At 54.2% G+C, this 18,283-nt stretch overlaps 6 protein-coding genes across 6 annotated transcripts; all 6 read left to right on the forward strand.

Moving 5' to 3' along the window:
* Window positions 1–18: 18 nt before the first annotated feature.
* On the forward strand, window positions 19–1,851 carry CPAR01_08923 (uncharacterized protein; the record flags this gene model as incomplete). The annotated part of the gene is made up of 2 exons (XM_060493190.1): window positions 19–232; window positions 284–1,851. The coding sequence occupies 2 exons, from the start codon at window positions 19–21 to the stop codon at window positions 1,849–1,851; spliced, it is 1,782 nt and encodes a 593-aa protein (XP_060347320.1).
* Window positions 1,852–2,169: 318 nt separating this feature from the next.
* On the forward strand, window positions 2,170–3,338 carry CPAR01_08924 (RNA polymerase II elongator complex subunit; the record flags this gene model as incomplete). Its single annotated transcript, XM_060493191.1, has 2 exons — window positions 2,170–2,175; window positions 2,229–3,338. The coding sequence occupies 2 exons, from the start codon at window positions 2,170–2,172 to the stop codon at window positions 3,336–3,338; spliced, it is 1,116 nt and encodes a 371-aa protein (XP_060347321.1).
* Window positions 3,339–8,246: 4,908 nt separating this feature from the next.
* On the forward strand, window positions 8,247–8,522 carry CPAR01_08925 (uncharacterized protein; the record flags this gene model as incomplete). The annotated part of the gene is made up of 1 exon (XM_060493192.1): window positions 8,247–8,522. The coding sequence occupies one exon, from the start codon at window positions 8,247–8,249 to the stop codon at window positions 8,520–8,522; it is 276 nt and encodes a 91-aa protein (XP_060347322.1).
* An 887-nt stretch (window positions 8,523–9,409) lies between these two features.
* On the forward strand, window positions 9,410–11,563 carry CPAR01_08926 (uncharacterized protein; the record flags this gene model as incomplete). The annotated part of the gene is made up of 1 exon (XM_060493193.1): window positions 9,410–11,563. The coding sequence occupies one exon, from the start codon at window positions 9,410–9,412 to the stop codon at window positions 11,561–11,563; it is 2,154 nt and encodes a 717-aa protein (XP_060347323.1).
* Window positions 11,564–13,060: 1,497 nt separating this feature from the next.
* On the forward strand, window positions 13,061–13,376 carry CPAR01_08927 (uncharacterized protein; the record flags this gene model as incomplete). Its single annotated transcript, XM_060493194.1, has 2 exons — window positions 13,061–13,153; window positions 13,203–13,376. The coding sequence occupies 2 exons, from the start codon at window positions 13,061–13,063 to the stop codon at window positions 13,374–13,376; spliced, it is 267 nt and encodes an 88-aa protein (XP_060347324.1).
* A 2,422-nt stretch (window positions 13,377–15,798) lies between these two features.
* CPAR01_08928 (TLC domain-containing protein) lies at window positions 15,799–17,336 on the forward strand (the record flags this gene model as incomplete). The annotated part of the gene is made up of 3 exons (XM_060493195.1): window positions 15,799–15,987; window positions 16,095–16,814; window positions 16,899–17,336. 3 exons carry the CDS (start codon window positions 15,799–15,801, stop codon window positions 17,334–17,336), a joined length of 1,347 nt encoding a protein of 448 aa, XP_060347325.1.
* Window positions 17,337–18,283: the final 947 nt, after the last annotated feature.

Here is an 18,283-nt window from a genome sequence, read left to right on the forward strand (position 1 = left end):
CTCCAGACGCGTCACCCCATGCAGCTCGTGATGGAGCTCTCTTCGTCCTTGACGGATTTATCTGCCGTATCATCGCCAGACTCATTCAGGACGGCCTTTCAATCGCCGGATGCCAACTCCGAAAAACAGACTCCCACAGATCCTGCATCACCCCAACGCATGTACTCATCCGCGACCCTGCTCCCCCGTGAGCTGAAGGAACATTGCCAGATCTACCTGGAAGAGCACCTCTGTACGTTAGCAAGCTGCCCACCCTCCTCGCGACATGCGCTGACTATTCTAGACAATGGCGCACTCGGCCTGTACAATAGCCTCCTCACTGCCGGGTTCTCGCGAAAGATCAACACCAACCCGAAGCGCGTCCCTGTCCCTCCGTTAACCCACCTTGCCCTCCTCAACACCCTGACCATCCACCCGAGCCATACGACTCGAGCCCCCGGCGCCGACCGTCTCGAGGTCTGCTCACAGACGCTGGACTACCTGCGTAATCTCCTCGCCATTGTTGGACCCATCAACGCCGGCTTCAGGAGTGCGTTCCAGTTCCATGGGGTCCAATACGGCCGCCGGAACCGATACCACGACGAGGAGGACGAGGATATCGACGGTGATCAGATTGGCAACAACAAGTTGGCCAACGAAGATAGCATATGGCAGCGCGCGCAGGACTTCTGGGCTGTTCTCGGCTGGGCCTTCAACTGCAGCAGACTACATCCTCACCGTTGGCGCTTCTGGAAGACCTGGCTGAAATTCATGATTGACGTTCTCGAGGCTGACATCTACGAACGGAAACGCCTTGATGAGGAGTCTTTGGCCTCATCACAGCAACCTCAGAACTGGACACACATGCGAGAGTCAATCCTTGTCATGTACATCAAGCAGAAGACTGACTCCGGGCGAGGTGCTCTGAGGATGATCCTTCAAGCCGTCTTCGCTGACGGCTGCACCTCATCCTTGGCGAAATTTCCTGAGGTGTTCAACAAGGAGATAAAGGGGCTACCGAGCGAGGACAAGAAACGCAAACGAATGGCTACGCTTGATATCGAGAACGACCAATTTGGCGACTATTTCAACGAAGAGTTGACGGACGACGAACCCTCCGAGGCGGGTACACCGGGCACGCCTCGTACACCACGCACACCAGCCAGGAAAGCTGGAGATTTTGTCGCTGCCCCACTGGCAGATTCGATTCCCCTTCGTCTGAGACTGATGGAGCTCCTTTCCGAGGTTGCCTACAATATGCCCGAGGAGTTCATGGACCACAACGAATACACGCTGGACTTGTGCAGGTTACTCAAGCAGCAACCTCTTTCGTTCTTTCACCAATTCATCACCGACATGAGTTCGTACATCCAGCGATACGGAGCTGCCTTCAAGATCGACTTTCTGGCCGTTCAGCTCGATCAACTGCTGCCCTCCGGATATGAAGACCCGAAGAAGGTCATCAAGGGGGAGGACAGCGGGATCATCATAAACGCAGACGTCCTCGAGTTGTGCTACCTGGGTCACCATGCTAATACCATTGACCCAGAAGACAACGCCAGGGTAGCGCTGATCCTTGAGAGCCTGCTCTACACGATACCGGCGGAAGAGACCAAGGAAGCCAGAGACAGGCTCCGAAAAGCCGCGCTCAAGGGAATCGAGGCACGGAAGGCCAAGGCCAGGGGTACGAACCGGAGGAGCGCGACGACCCCGAGCCGTCGGGGCCGCGGAAAAAAAGGCCCTAGTCCGCGTGACATCTACGCCAAGGAGATGATGGATCTGGCGGGAGAGCGCATGCTTTTCTATATTGACATCGTGGGCGCTCAGGAACCTGAAGGCGACGTTGACGAGGACGAGAATATGGATGACTGAGGAGAGTTTTCATTTGCGAGGGACAGCGGCGGATTGCACGTAGAAGGGGATTTAGGCGTTTTTCAGAGTCAGAGACCTCATGATACCCATACTCGAAAGCATCGAGATTCATACATTACTTGTTACGCGTATGATTCTCTGTAATTACTCATGAAATCATGTGAAGATGGCTACATTATAGGCAAGCTGCGCCAATGACTTGAGTCCCGATTTGGTAGGTGGGGTAGCTGATCGCAGATGCAAAAAATCCCCAGAAACCCCGCCAAAGTCTGTCACTCACGTTCAACGACAACCCCTCCCAACTCACGAACCGCCAGTATGCCGGTGAGTCTTGCCATTCCTGGGCTCGTGGGAGAAAGAAGCTAACTCTGTGACAGTTGATCGTAGTATCAGGTCTCCCGACCTCGGGTAAGACGACCCGCGCAAAACAGCTGCAAGCACACCTGGCAGCACGCATCGCCGCCGCCGCCGACGGCAGCAGCAAACAATCACCACCGTACCGACTCCATTACATCTCCGACTCGACGCTCTCGATATCGCGCGATGTGTACGACCTCGACCCGAACAAGGTGCGCGCGCACACGCGCTCCGCCAACGCCTCGGAAAAGGACGCCAGGGCGGCTGTCTACGGCGCCGTGAAGCGCGTGCTGTCGGACCGGGATATTGTTATTTTGGACGGGATGAATTACATCAAGGGGTGGCGGTACCAGTTGCACTGCGAGGCTAAAGCTATGAGGACGCCAAGCGTCGTGCTTCAGATTGGGTGTGGAGTTGAGAGGGCTAGGGGGATAAATGAGGAGAGGTTGAGGAAGCGAGGGGCGGCTGCATCGACGACGACGACGACGACCGCGACAGAGGAAGCACAAGGGGATAGCATTCAGATCCCGGAGGACGCAAATGAGGCAAACACAGAAGACGAGACGAAGCAAGACGACACCGACGAAGAGCAGCAGCCCTACGACACGGACAACTGGGACAACCTCGTCTTCCGCTACGAGGAGCCAAACCCGATGACGCGCTGGGACAGCCCGCTCTTCACCCTCATCTGGGACGACGACGCGGCGCAGACGGCAAAAGTGTGCGACGACATCTGGGACGCCGTCGCGGGTACGGGGCGGAAGGTCATCAAGCCCAACCAGGCGACGGTCCAGCGCAGCCGTGACACGAGCGGGGATTACCTGTACGTGCTGGACCGCGAGACGCAGGATGTTGTGAAGAGGATTTTGGAGGCGCAGGCTGAAGGGGAGGAGGGCGGGGAGGTCAAGGTCTCCAGGGGGGATGATGGGGCGGGAGGGGAGAAGAAGGAGCTTGTTGTGCAGCTTCCTGGTCGCAAGGTCGGTCTGCCGCAGCTTCAGAGGCTGAGGAGGGCGTTTGTGGGTTTGAACCGTGGCGGGATCGGGCTCGAGGGCGTGGGCAACTTTAGCGCGGGGAGGATGAGGGAGAGCTTTGTTGGGTATCTGAACGATACGTTTGAGCAGGAGGGTTGAGTTCACTCTGCTCCTGAGGAGAGGAAAGGGGAAAGGGGGGGTGAAGTGCTAGGTGTGGAGAGAGACAAAAAGGCGTTTGCGATAGAGGTTGTATAATTGATACCCCTGAGATGGTGTTCACGACGAATTGAGAATATTCTGTGAGGGTTTGCTTGTGACGTGGGTGAGGCGACATAGAGTTACGATGGCGCATCGCTCTCGTTATCGAGAAAGGTTTACCCTCAACACACACTGCCAAGCACTTGTGAGGCTGGCGCTAGGAACACCTTTTTGCTTTGGTCCATCTGGCCTACCGCAGAGGCAGCTGGTTTGTGAAATCTCCTCCGGCGGAATGTACCCATCATGCCTCACTGTGGTCTCTGAAGAATTGACATTCTTGGGTCCTCAAATACTCGGTGTTGGCAGAGAATGAAAGAGAGAGACTCTTGCGTCACTGTCTGTCCTTGATTGGTACAGCTCACGGAATCCGAGTGGTCCATTGCACACCATCAGGAATGCTGCAGAGGTCTCAAGATGACCCAGCGAGGCCTAAATGAGAGCCGCCACGCTGCCAAGACGATTTCGACACTTGAGCAAAGTCGAGATCATGCTGGCGTACAGATTCTGTGTGATTCTATCTTAGCCATGGTGTTGGTGGTGTTGCCTATTTTGGAGAAACGCAACTCGCCGAGGGACCTTCAAACTCTCCACAGCAGTAAGGCAGATCGCCAAGATCCGCGTTACTGAGTCCCAGTCAGACCATTTTCTCCTTTCCAAGACGGCTTGGCATCTCCTTGGGAGAAGGTGGTCGACAGCAGAAGCTAGCCGGATTCCGGATACCGAAAGACGAGAAAAACAAAGTCTCCGTTCCAGATCTCCCGATCGGGGGCAGATTCAGCAGCTTTACAAAGTAGCCGCCGGGTTCATCGTGAAGATTGTAGAAAGCATCCACATCATCCATGGACTCACCTGGCATACCGCTTCGGGACCTAGACTCCCTTACTTGGCCCGCGAAGAGAGCAGACACATCAGGTAGACAACCTCAGAGGTGCGACGGACTACGACGGACACACCCGACTTGGCGATAAATCATAGATCTCAGGTGATGAGTTTCACCACGCTCTGAATGCGAGTTACGAATATTAGGATAGGAGTCTCGATACAGGGTAAAGGCTTGTCGTAGGCCAAGAGAGGAGGGAACTGTGGTCGCGGCGAGTAGCGCCTCGGATGTTAACCTAAAAGGTTCGGGACGGGGAATGCAAAAGAAGCGGCAAAGTCTAGGAGACACCGGTGAATGCTCAACCGCATTGGAAGCGACGTGGACGGCGTCGTGTCTTGACTAGCCGACGCCGGCTCTATAGAAGACTGTGTGACTGGGATATGTGGTTTTGTTGCACTTTACGAGGTACGCAGTCCAGACCGAGACGACTTCACTCATGCCAGCTGATGTGTTTGGCGAGGCGATTTGGCACTGGCTTGATAGCTCTCGTCGGAGCCTGATTGTCTAATTTGAAGCTTTCGACCGCTTCCAGCCCCAACTTTGAGATGCTCTTGACTTGTCTGAATCTCAGCATTAATCAGTCCTCATTATGATCAAAGCGCATCGGTTACTTGAGATATTGAACTCAGCTGTGTTGTCTACAGCGCTGTTCCTGGTGGGAATAATGCGTCGTGTGGTTTCCATTCCGAGTTAGATCTCAATCAATCAGACTCTCTGGTCAAAATGTCTACGGATACACAAATAGATCGACGAGCTTGAGGCGAGGTAGATGGTCGTTTACTGGCCAATGCAGAGAGTGTGTCGCGTGTCGTGTCAGCCGGCGGGGTTTGGGTGTGAAAGTCGAGACTCGGCCGCTTGCCTCACTTTAATTCGGCCGGCCTTGCAAGCAAGTCGCGTACTCCTTAGCTCAGACTGAAGCTGGGTGATGCGGGTCCACGATCAGGAACACTAAAAAAAAACAAAATAAAAAAAAACGCACAAGCTGGATTGAGCCGTACGACTGTGTCTGTGTTGAGTAGGAGCAGGTTGTGAACCGTGACACTAATGCTGCGACAGTGTCATGAGGGTAAAGTAGCCGTGTGGGCTGATTATTTTCGCTGGAGCTGCGTGTCAGAGTGTGCGCGCCGTGCTATGGATGCGGTTCGTCTGGAGCGGGCAACAGCAAAGGGAAAAAAATAAAAAATTGAGAGACATCCGTCAGACTCAGAGACGGGCAGGACGGCAGCACGGGCAGGCACAAGCAACGGCAGCGGCAACGGCAACGACATAACGGCAGGCTGCCCCCGCCTTGAGCCAGTCAGAAGCAACCTGACGGTGTGTGCAGGTGGGTTGGACGGGAAAGGAAGGGACGATGAAAGACGGATGAGAGGGAAATCCAATCGCCAAGATCGCTGGCCAGCCACGAGTGATAAGCTTTGCCAAGAGGAACAGAGCCAAGACGGGCAGGTGTGGAAAAGACGGGGTGTCGGGTTGGGGAAGTTTAGGAAGGAAGCACGAAGAACGGGGGAAAGAAAGAAAGCACAAGCCACCTCATCTGCTTACCTTCCCACGCTTTCCTTACGGATACCTACGGATGGCATACCACCTAGGTACCTATCTGATGCTGCAGGCTGTAGCCCGGTGGCAATCACGACACATTCGTACCTAAGAACACAACACTCACTTATTGCATCACCGAAGCCTGCCAATTCGCCCGGCTGCAAGCTCCCAAAGGTCCAAGAATAGGTAACTTAGCAAGCGCCTTCCCGTGCCTGCCTCCCATTGTACCTACAGGCCAAGGTACGCACGATTATCTGCGGGGTTGAATGGGGGCAACACCATCTGGGACTGACCACTGGACTGGACAGTACCTAGAGCCAACAACAGGTTTTGGCCCGGCTGCTACCTGCCGTTCTGCTGATTGTCTGCCACTCCTCGTCTGCAGCAACGTAGGCCAAGTCGATATGCTTTGCCGGACACCGACATCACCTCACTCTCCTTCAACACATGTATAATGTATTTATCACACCATTCGTACGAATACTTGCACATCAAGCATCCTTCCAAACAAGCAACACCCAGAAAACTTTTTAGAACCCCTGTGTCGATGAGGATTTGCCGTTGGCCTGAGCTCTTGATCCCCTTTTTGCGGACTCGGGAACGATGCAAATGGCCGAGAAGGGACGGACGGGAAGCTTGTTCCAAAGCAAAAGAAAAATCAATCCCAGCGCCTCATATCCGTCACAAAAGACAGGGCTACGCCGCCAAAGGACCTGCTTAGTGGTGGCCTGTCAGTGGTGGTTTTTTTTGCACAAGTTTCCCCTGCTCATTTCCAACACAGGTACGTACTCGGACAGTCACCCATTTGGACGTTGGCCCGCGTCCATGGGTTGCGGATGACCCGCAGTTCTCGCCCAAAGACTCTGCTCATTGGACGTCCCTTGACCGGATGGGTGAGCCCGGGGCAAGGGGCGTGGTTGCAAGAGGGAACGCCGTGCCCGGGGACCCTGGCACAGTGTGGGATCCTTCCGCAGCGCTGACCTTTCATCATTTCCTCATCCAGCTCAGTGGCCGCCGAAGCAAGCCAGCCCTGGAAGACTGTCAGCACTGGGACTCCTTCCGTTCTCCTCTCCGTCTTGGTAGCACAAACCGTCCGTCCGTTCAATTCTTCCGTCTCCGTATTAAATCGACAGCGATCACAAGCATAAACTACGGATACGCTCTCACCTCTATTTTATTTAGAGTTGGCAGAGCCACGATAGGCGACGATGAGACCGAATTTCCTGATGTCACCGCTCCCCCTCAAGCTTTCATCAAGTTCAGAAGAAAAAAGTACAAAGGTAACGAGTGATGAATAGACAGGGTGAGAGTCGAGTACCAGTCGAGGGGTTACACTCTTGGTCAGCCCTTTTACCCTTTTTCCGTGTTTCATGAGCCAAGACAAAACGCTCCGAGCTCAGTACTCAAGAGACGACTGGCCGGCCATCTGAATTGTGTACTTGATCAGCGCGGCTGCCCTTCTCCGTGTCAGGGTGCTCCCCTCGAGACGAGGAGGCTTAGACACCCACCGCACCACCGCACCGTTCTCGTTCCCAGCTTCAGCCAACCCTCACGGACACGCTCTTTCTTCACTTCAACGGTGGGCACGGCGATGCAGCCTGCTATTGACTAGCGCTGGGCGTACAGTGTCGTACTCCCCAGAGTACGTACTCTTTCTGTATTGGATAATGTCTACTACTTATTTTTGTAGGTAGGGACACCCACGATGCAGGTGGCTGACGGGACTGGCGGCGTCCACTTGTCTGGCTCACCTGGCACGCTGGTCGAGGTATTCCAGAACAGTACCGAGTTGACTTCTCCCATTGTCGCCGGATATCGAGCAGCACCGCTTTCTGCTTGCCGAATCCGTTAGATGGTGGCGCGCCTGGGTGATTCTTCCTTATTGCCCAACGATAATTCAATAGTCGAATGCCAGCCTCAATTAGACAACGACGGACTCTCCACTGCTAGGACTCGTGACAGCCCGCGAAGAAGCTTTTTTGAACGAGCCTTCTGTCATACCACGCGATGCAGGACGTGAACGACAGCCGACAGACTGATTTGTTCTCTACCACCAACTTTCCCCTCCCGTCTGATCTCGATGGCAGCGCTCGTCCTGAGTGCTCACAGTGCAAAGCTGACGAAGAAGGGGCATAGGCGGGGTCTTTGCACGCCTTCTCGCTGCAATTTCAATGCGACGGTATTGAATCTCATACTTGGTGCCTCTTTGGAAGCAAGTCAATCAATTATTCGCAGCCATACCCTGGTGTCGGATAGCACGTGTCGTACCTACTGTACTGTGGTAGGTACGCAATACTGCGTATTTTGTCTCCCATCTGACAATCCCACGAAGCCGGAGCCAGCGTCCTCACGGATCGACGATGGATTGCGGAATGGCGTCCGGCAATGCCATGCAGAGTCGGAAGCTTCTTCACACGCCTTCTTGCCAAACGGCGAAGGACCCTTTTCTTGGTGTCTGTAGATCGCCCCGAATCTCGTCGGGTCTGCCAAGCTGTCACTACACGATCGCGCAGTGCTTCGTGACAACTCTTGAGAGAGAGCCGGTCCCTCTGACTCGGGAATTCACAGTACAGCGACTGTGCGCTGGAGATGAGGGCTACATGAGCCCCACTCCTCATGCCACGGCATCCACGTACAATCACCATGGTCCGAGTTGTATCCGATAGCATTGAGCACAGTTAGCGGAAACGCAGAGCCGGAGAGGGTGTGTAGATAATCCCAGTCCCACGGCTTACAGTGTGCTTCGCCTTCCTCGCACCAAAACCACGTACCGCCCCGGCACCCCCCTCGAGAATCAGAATGACACTGGGAGAGTCGCTGCTCCCCCCCAATTCTATCCCATATCCATCCGCGTCCCCCCGACTTGCTATTCCAAAACACTTTCGAGACGGTCTACGACTCCACCAGACGAGCAAGAACAGCCAGATCTGGCCAGCACCAATCTAACAAAGCGCAACACCGTACACACCATTCAGCACGCCGCCTTCCCCTCTACGGCGACTCAGCAGCCCCCCGGAAGTAGCTTTTACACTCTCCTTTCCCCCCGGCCTCCTTCTTTTGCCCTCTCTCTCCCCCGTATTCTCTTGTCCTCCCAAAATCTCTCGGCGCCCAGCCTGCGATCCCTCCCACATCCCCCACACGCAAGCCTTCTTGGAACGCTTTCTACCGACAACCTCAACCTCGACCCGGTTTATTAACAATTCGATTGTGACCTTTGGCTATTTTGGTCTTCGCCTGGGAGAACTTGGAACATTGACGATTACTTCGAACCAACTGCTCAACCCTTCGACGACTCTGTGCGCGACTTCAGAACGCCTGGACTCGTATCCTCGACGCTCGCCGCACCCATCCGCCCGACCGAGTCCCGGAACTCGCGTCGCTCGACGACAACAACTCGACGCCTACGCCAATCAACACTGCGAATCCACCGACGACTGCGAAGCTTATTCGATGGCGAGTGTTCGCGAGTAGGACGAAGCCTCTTTCGATCCTCGCCTGCGGCTGGCCGCTCTGTTCTTCATCGACAAGCATCCGACGAGTCGGCGCCGCCATCATGGTAGATCTCGCCGCAGCCGCGAGTCCCTTGCCCTCTCTGGGCGCCGCTGGAGCAGCAGCCGCGAAAATCGCGACCGCCGCGCCTATTATTATTGCGAACAATGGCATCAACTATGAAGAAACCACGACCGGAGGCGCGGTACAATACAACGACCTGCGTGACCCCTTCTTCGCCTCCATCTTCCCCGTCTGCTACGCCCTCGCCGCGACGACAGTAACAGCATACATGCTTGTGATCATGCTTTTCATTACTCCCCGATCATTTCTTGACGGTGGAGTGGTATATCTCGGCCGACGCGGGTTTACGAGTGGTGGAACATCGAATGGAATCAGCATCGGAGGTCGACCATGGCTGCAGAAGGTGGCCGCCGTCACCGTTGCAATTTCTCTCACCATAGCAAGCGCCGATACGTTTAAAGTTGCCGAGCAGCAGTACCAGTGGTCAATTCAAGACGCCAAAAAGATGCAGTCGGAGGTTATGGACGGAACCGAACTGAAAGTCATTCGCCTCATTTCAGACACCTTTTTGTGGCTTGCACAAGCCCAAACTCTCATCCGACTCTTCCCACGTCAGCGGGAAAAGGTTATTATCAAGTGGACTGCCTTTGCGCTGATTACGTTGAACCTCATCTTCAGCGCCTTGAACAGCTTCCAGTATCCCACCAGCGGAAGCAATGGCAACGCCCGTCCACGAAGCTTCGTGGACGCCGTTCCCGCTCTCAGCTACCTATTTCAACTGTCCCTCGGCCTGTTATACGCCGCATGGGTCATTTACTATTCACTTATGAAGAAGCGATACGCCTTCTACCATCCCTTGATGAAGAACATGATTCTGGTCTCTACACTATCACTCTTCGCCATCCTTGTCCCAGTCGTTTTCTTCGTACTGGATATGGCACAGCCAGAATTCGCTGTCTGGGGAGACTACGTTCGCTGGGTCGGTGCTGCAGGCGCCAGTGTCGTGGTTTGGGAATGGGTAGAGAGGATTGAGGCATTGGAAAGAGAAGAGAAGAAGGACGGTATTTTAGGACGCGAGATTTTCGACGGCGATGAAATGCTGGAAGTCTCGGCGTCTGAGTTCCCATGGCTTAGGAGGAGAAAGAACAGAAACGGTGGTAGGGACGGTGACGGTGGCGAAGACGGACCTCAGGGTGGTTCTGGCGCTCAAGGTCCTTCCTCGGCCGAGCGAGGCAACCTTTGGCCAGGCATGACACAAATCGCCTCCAGATATCGCTCTAACCACGCCCACACCAACTCGGGAACAAACAATCAAGGCGGCCAGAGATCAAAGGGCGGTCTGTTGCGTCCGCCCATGTGGCCCTCTCGGCCCGCACCCGCGGTGACGCCCGTCAGCCGTACAGACACAGCCAGCGCAGCGAGCACCGTATATGCCGTAAGATATCAGCTGCCTTCAGAGACAACTTCACGGACACCCGAGGCAGTCATCCGAGCTGCGAACCAAAGAAACGCTGCAGCTGCCGTGTCGAGGAGTAACTCGACATCATCTAGGAGCGAATCGACAACGAGTGACGACGAGCTCTCAATGGCAGCGCCCGTGCCAAGACAAGCAACGCACAAGACCGTTGAAATCGACACAGAGGCCCAGGAGGACATGACAGAGAAGAACCGCAATGGATGGAGATCCTTAGTGGCCAATCCACTATTCCGCCGCACTGCTCGCGATCCACCAGCCGAGGTGATGGCCCACACCGAGTTAAAGCCCGAGGTGCGTGGAGGTCACGATGATGCGGGTAGATGGGATCTCCGGGCTCGTTTGGAGGACTTTGCTGCGACGCAGGCCGAGAAGATCAGAGAGAAGATGCGACCAACTCCCGAGACAGATAGCCTTCCGGTGACTGTCATTCCTGCGCCACCAAGACAGGGAGCGGCACTGGCCCAACTATTGGAAGAGGAGCAAGACCAGGAGCAACCGGGTCTCAGCAGAACCATTAGCGACGCCTCTGCACTCTCGCCTCAAGCTGCGGCTGGTCTGGGAAGGACGCAAAGCAATTTCTCTCGTCGGTCCCCTGCCGCAGGTCAAAGTCAAGAGCCTGCCACTCTTCAGCTCAGCAGACCACCTCTCTGGCCTGGAGTAAGAACTCAACATCAGGACTTTGAGCCGCATTCACCAAATGCGCCGCCTACGCCCTGATGATGAGTTTTACGCGGTTTACGAGTTTCTTTGTCGATTATTCAAAAGCGTGGCGCCGTGGCTTTCTGACTCTTTTGCATCGCGAGCAAGCATAACAGCGCATTACTACGGGAGAACGGATGACTCTGGCACGATTCTCGATTGGTTGTTCAAATTCAAAGTGTATATTGCAGATGGAGTATATGGGACTGGGGAAAACGCCCTCACGAGGAAGCGCAAACCAAAAATCTTTTGCGAATAATGAGGAGGGGACCCAATTGTGGTTTCATGTACATGTTTGGGGAATACGGAACGAAAGCCTACAGTTGGGCGGATGCAGCGTATAGAAACGCGGCGTTTGGCGGCTTTGTATGTACTTCAGCCTGGCCAACAGGTGATCCCTCCCTCTCAGAGCAGGAGATGGTGATCAAGTCGCGCGCGCTGTATGAGATGGGGCCTCATGTTGTGGAGAGATATCTGCGAGCCGTAGTCAAACTGTGGTGAGGTGGTTGAAGCGCGCAGTACCAGGGGCCGTTTGGGGGATGGACATGAGGTGGTGAGAGGCAGATTTAGCGATAGCCGCAATGGTTTCAATACGTTCAATGGAAACTTTTCTAAATTACTTGTTTACGGAGTACACTTGCTTGACGTGAATTGTATGACGGTCTTTTTGGATTACCAAGTCAGAATGATGCATGCTCGAAGAATCATAGTTGACATCCATAGTTGTAAATCACGAACGTCAAGAGCTGCACAGTAGTCAACAGTTGAGACCACGTTTGCCGTTCACCGAGGTGGCAGCATCTATCTTTCTATCTCTCGTATCCTTTGTATCCTTGGCCTAGCCTATGCCACTTGGCAAGGCCGAGCCGTAGACCTTATTTCATCTGCTTGACTGGTACTCGGAGTAGACATGACACGGAGGTCGCGTAGTCAGGAGCTCCAGGAGCGTGTTGTATCGCCACCACTACTACCACCAGAGATCGCCGAGGTGTTCCACCGGCAAACGGCGAAGCGAATGTGAGAGACAGCAAAAGTGCGGCCAGTAGCACCCCCGTGAAAACTCTCCGTTTTCAATATGACGGGAAAATCTTTCACTGTATTGGGTCTTGGCACTTGGCAACTGCAAGAGAGGCTGTGATAAACTCTCATTTGAAGGTTCAAGGGGGGTCGGCTGAGAGTCCATGGGGCTGAAGGCTGGACTTGGCAGACGAGCGGCCTGAAATACTGGATACCCTCGGGCATTGCTGGTGAGCATGGGCGAAATTTGGGGCGTCCTTTGTCGAGGGCGAGAACGACGGGGCCAAGAGATCTGCGAATGCAGCCGTTTGACAGTGGATGACTGGAACCGTCTCAGTGGCGTGAAAGAAGCATTCCACCTTGGCGCTCAGGGGAGTGTCTCTCTCTCTCGGATGCCTCCAGCAAATTGCTGAAGATGACAGAGGACGTACAACAGGGCGCAGAGGGCTTCGCCAAGTTTTGCCCCGTCGTGGCTGATGGCTACGATGCGTCAGCAGCATGATTTCTGCGGCCCTCCACCGTTATGTTGCAATCTCGACTACGGCGGATGGCGAAGGACATTCGTTCGTTCTTGACGGTGACTCTTCAAAGGCAAACATCGACAGAGCGTTGTAAGTGCACAAGGTTGTACCTTTGTTAGCCCCCGACGACAGCGGCGGAAGATGGACTTGACTGCAGGACGATAGCAAAACCCCGAAGGCTGTGCAAGTGGTGTTATCCCGACCGTATCCGTACTCCGAGATCTTCAGGAAAGCTGTGCTATGCCACCTACGCAGGCCATTGGGCACCAGAGCAGCGAGCCGAGGCGGATTGAGATGCTGCCATGAAGACTACGGAAACTTTGAGAGAGACTTAGATGACGATTTTCCCAAGGTATACCGGGCGTGCCAGGCCATCGGGTTAAGGTACGAATAGGCTGTATCCGTCTCCGTACTCCGTAGTCATACTCCGTAGCGGGGGCGGGAATGCATACATTCCTCAGTGTGTGGCATGTGAGAGAGGGTCGGCGGGGCCAGCATCCTGGCGTGTCATTTGGCGGGGTTGAAAGTCTGAGATGGTGTCCAACTGGACATACTGAGTGGAATGACGTTTCTGAAGACTGCAACTCGTCTGCCTCAACAAGAAACGACCTGCAGATTGATTTTCTATTCAAGTGGCACGAATCTGTAGAACGCAACGCATAGGCTCGGTGGATTGGTCCCGGTAGATGTGTTTCGATCCAAGGCGAAGGCAGTGTAGGTGGCCGTGATGCCGACAATGATGTAGCTGCGCTAATCAATGGCAGCGGGCTGGCCTGGTCGATGCTCGTCATCGCAAGTCTTTGAGAATGGCAGAGGAAGTCGATATATGCGCCACGACAATCATCCAAAGTTGTTGTACATAACAATTGTTGATTAGCGAGAGAAGACAGTCTAGAAGAATCTAGCGTACGTCACTCTGGGGAATCTGTCAGGCATGAACAAGTATGAAGCTTCCGGGTGAGGCTTGCTAGAGGCTGTAGCTATGCAGCCTTGCCTATCATTACCCCCTGAAGGAGGAATCGCGCTCATGCCACAGCTCTATGCCCTGGAGCATCATCGTCGCCGTCGACTTGGGCCATAACAATTTGTCGGTTACGGGGTATGGTATTCTGAATCCGATCTCGATCGCAGAACTGGCTTGACTCGTTTGCATGGCTGCCAGCTCAACATTGTGCCATTGTCTGGCCGGGTCAGATTCCAAGGCACTCGGTTTTGAGCTTTATGAAACCTAGGTGCGAGCCGGGGGCATCTCTGTTCGCAGGTGACCTGGCTGGGGGAAAACGGGGAAGAGTGCTTTTCAACTATGCCATGTTGTCCGATCCAGAGGGATGGCCCTGGTTACGTTGTCCACGTCGCTGTTGCGTTTGCATGTGTAGCTGGAAATGTGGAGGCATTGTGAAGCGTGGGCGGGCATATGACTGCAAAGGCGGAAAGACGATGCAACAGCACGGCGCTGTAAGAGAAGGGAAGAGAAGAGAAGGGGGTGGTGCTGGCTGCATCAGGTTGCGATCGAGCTGAGTTACAACAAGTTACAAGTTACACAACAACGGCGTGGCCAAGCACCCAAGATGCAAGAACCAACAGTCGCATCTCTCCTGCAGTGGGGACGCCAAATGCAAGCCCGATAGATCGTCCCAGAAAGGAGGTACCTTAACTCAGGTAAGTATGTATTCCAGGTCCCTCTACGACCCTTACCACCCATAGGGTACTTCGTACTCCAGCATGCATTTCAGGTCTCCCGATTCCCGAGCAGGGGGCCATCGCGGGTAAGATGGGGCACGCACCGGTACCCCCCCCCCCCCAAGCAGGAACCGGCAGATTAACAACGCCTCCGGCCAGGCGTGTGCAACCATTTGCTACGAGGTGCAGCTTTGCCATCGAGACACCTGTAGCACCTTACTGCAATTGTATAGCTTGCTGAAGTTGGTGTAAGCTCGTTGGCTGTCGTCAGTAGCTCCCGTCTCCATTCGGTTGGTCAAATTACCATCAACTCCTAAACGGTTCTTGGCGAATTTCTTGGATCCTTACTTGATCTTAATTTTTTCCCCTTCCTATTTTTCCATCTCCGTGGCCCTTACCCGGTTTGATCATTTGAATGAATCCTTCTTTTTTCCTAACATGCCACCATGCGCTTGATCTCATCAACGGCACCTGCACTTGTTTGCTCTGACGAAAAACCAGCGTCTGACCCCCCCCCCCCGGGGATTGACTGAACATCCTTCTCACCCAGCCAGTCCTTCTATCACCTCGCTGTTCCACCTCCTGCTCTTTGACCGCATTGCGGTGGTAAATGGAAAACAGACGACTGGCCCCTCGGTCAGACGAATTCACACGACGAAACACAGAAGACTCAAGGAACAACCTTGAGTCCGACCTCGAGTTTCCCCCCCGTCGCACTTGTTCTTCAACAGCTCCACTGACCCGCCGACCACGTTCGCCCTGTCTTTCCTTGACCAAACTTCCATGATCGACAGCGGGCCCCCCTGACCTTCTTGACGTCTAATAAATCAGAACCTGGGAGCTCCTTTCCAACCCACGACTAACTGGCCCGGATTTCCTCCTCCGCACCCGCCGACAGCTTCCCAAACTCAAACTCGCTGGCTTTCTCCCCTCTCTTACTTCATTGCGACTTCATCCCGCCGTCCTGCCCTCCGAATCCACCGTCCGACTGCTTTAAATCACCCGAGACGCTGTCAGAAGCGTCCCTCTTTCACCATGGCCGACTCCGAACCCTTCCCTCTCCTCAATACCTCTGTCGACCAACTGCATTCTGCTATCGACCACGCCCCCAGCTCGTCACGAACAACACGACGACGAAAGTCAAGCGCACTTGGCCAAGACATCCGCGCTGGCGATACAGGCCCGGCACTTGCAACAGCCCGAGACAACACCTCCGTCATACCTGTAATTTACCCCCCCCCCCCCGGATCCCATCTTTGCTAGTCGCCCCGGGCCTTGTTCCTAGATACTGGGCTGTGTCCAACATTCAACTAACCTCTAGCCTACTATAGACTGTTCCTACAAAACGTCCCTCGAAGCGCCGGCGAGCTCGTGGCGGCTTCGCTCGAGTTCGACAAGCCATGACCAAACACACGTACCTCGTGCCCGCCCTCATTATTGGCCTTACTCTGGCCCTTTATATTGTTCAGCCAAACGACTCGAACCCGCTTCATCGCTTTATTTTTCTCTCATACCGCTTACCATCCGACCCGGTCAATCCTGATGCCCCTGCTCAATATGGCAAGGGGCTATGGGACATCGCCTTTGTGGCATTTTGGACCGTCGTCTTGACTTTTACTCGGGAATTCATCATGCAAGAACTTTTGCGGCCACTTGCTCGCGCCGCCGGAATCCGCTCGCGTGGCAAGCAAGCTCGTTTTATGGAGCAGATGTACACTGCCATTTATTTTGGCTGTCTTGGACCTGCCGGTCTGTACGTCATGAGCAAGACGCCCGTCTGGTACTACAGTACCCGAGGCATGTACGAGGACTTCCCGCATATGACACATGAGGCTGGCTTCAAGTTCTATTATCTTTTCCAGGCTGCCTACTGGGCTCAACAAGCAATCGTCTTGCTGTTGGGTATGGAGAAACCCCGGAAAGACTTTAAGGAGCTGGTTGGCCATCACATTGTCAGTCTTTCTTTGATTGCTCTTAGCTACCGCTTCCACTTCACCTATATGGGACTGGCAGTGTACTCCACTCACGACATCAGTGACTTCTTTCTTGCTGTAAGTAGACGCTATTCCATGTGAGGCCACAAAGCCAGAAGAGGCTGGTCCGGGAGCTATAGGCAGTGCTAACTCATTCAACAGACATCCAAGGTACTGAATTACATCGATTCTCCAATCGTCGGTCCTTACTTCTTCCTCTTCATGTGCGTTTGGATTTACTTGCGCCACTTCATCAACTTGAAGATCATTCTATCTCTGTTCACAGAGTACACTACTGTCGGGCCATTCGAATTGAACTGGGCCACTCAACAATATAAGTGTACGCTGTCGCAGTACATCACTCTTGGACTTTTGTCATCACTGCAGGCCCTGAATCTTTTCTGGCTCTTCTACATCTTCCGCATTGCCTATCGATTCCTTCGCTACGACATCGCTGAGGACGACCGCAGTGATGCAGAAGTCACTGATGTCGACGACGAGGCCGAGAAGAGGAAGGCTCTTTCCGAGAAGACCAATGGCCACGCTACCGGAGTCAACGGCACTGCGCCTCAGGCCAGGCTTGTCAATGGCCGCGCATGATAGAAACTCTCGACAAAGAATAGAGCAAGGAGAGGATGCAAATTGAAGCACCGTAGGTGTTGTCGGTTGCCATCGAATCTTTCGCCTACGACTAAAGTTACAACCGGCGGATATACCCAATTACTGCGAAGAGACGGAGGGAGACACCAGGACATGTCGAGCACCCATTCATCGCTATCCGAAGTCGCGATAGTTTGTCGATTTGGAACGAGAAAAGTGGCTCAGCAGTTGCCGAAACGTGGGGTGCAGAGCGTTTGAATCGCGACACGTGCTGGGATCGCGCCTCCTTACCGCATTGACTTGCACACATTCTTACGAACTGTGTGCGATAGGTGCAATCAACGGTCATGCGCCGAGGGCACAATACGTGCCCGATGAGTCCCAGAGAGACACTAACTGGAGACAGTCATTGTCAGACCGGTTTTAGGCAAGGAATCAATACCTAGACATTGGAAAGCATACGACCTCGGGTGTCGGTCATCGCTGATCGGTTAGCACCGGGAATACTTCTGCAAACAATCGGCATCTCTGAGGCTTAGCGACTATGAGCCGAGGTCAAGGCGTTTGTGGCCTTGGTGATGGTGGTGGTAGTGGTGGTCCCGAGAGGGGTGCGAGTGCGGAGGCAGACGAAGTGAGACAGATGTGCGTCTGTGGACGATGACGGCGCCTCCTCCTGCGCAACCAGGCAGCTTGACGGCATCCTCCCCCACACCGCCTGAATACGGTCTCACACCCACTGGGCTCTCGTGCTCCTTGTGCTCACGACATCCGAATCCACGTCTCACTCATTCCCTCCCGCCCTCGTGATTTCATACCGCTTTAGTACCTCTGGGAACGAACACAAGACGGGAGATGACTCTTTCCAGACTGAGACATTTCCCGGCCTATGGCTGTAGGTTCAGCGACAAGATCCGGAGAGACTCATGATGGGTTGGGAGGAAGTATCG

The sequence above is a fragment of the Colletotrichum paranaense genome, assembly GCF_030867605.1.
Source record: "Colletotrichum paranaense strain IMI 384185 chromosome Unknown Scaffold_7.1, whole genome shotgun sequence".
Taxonomy (NCBI): domain Eukaryota; kingdom Fungi; phylum Ascomycota; class Sordariomycetes; order Glomerellales; family Glomerellaceae; genus Colletotrichum; species Colletotrichum paranaense.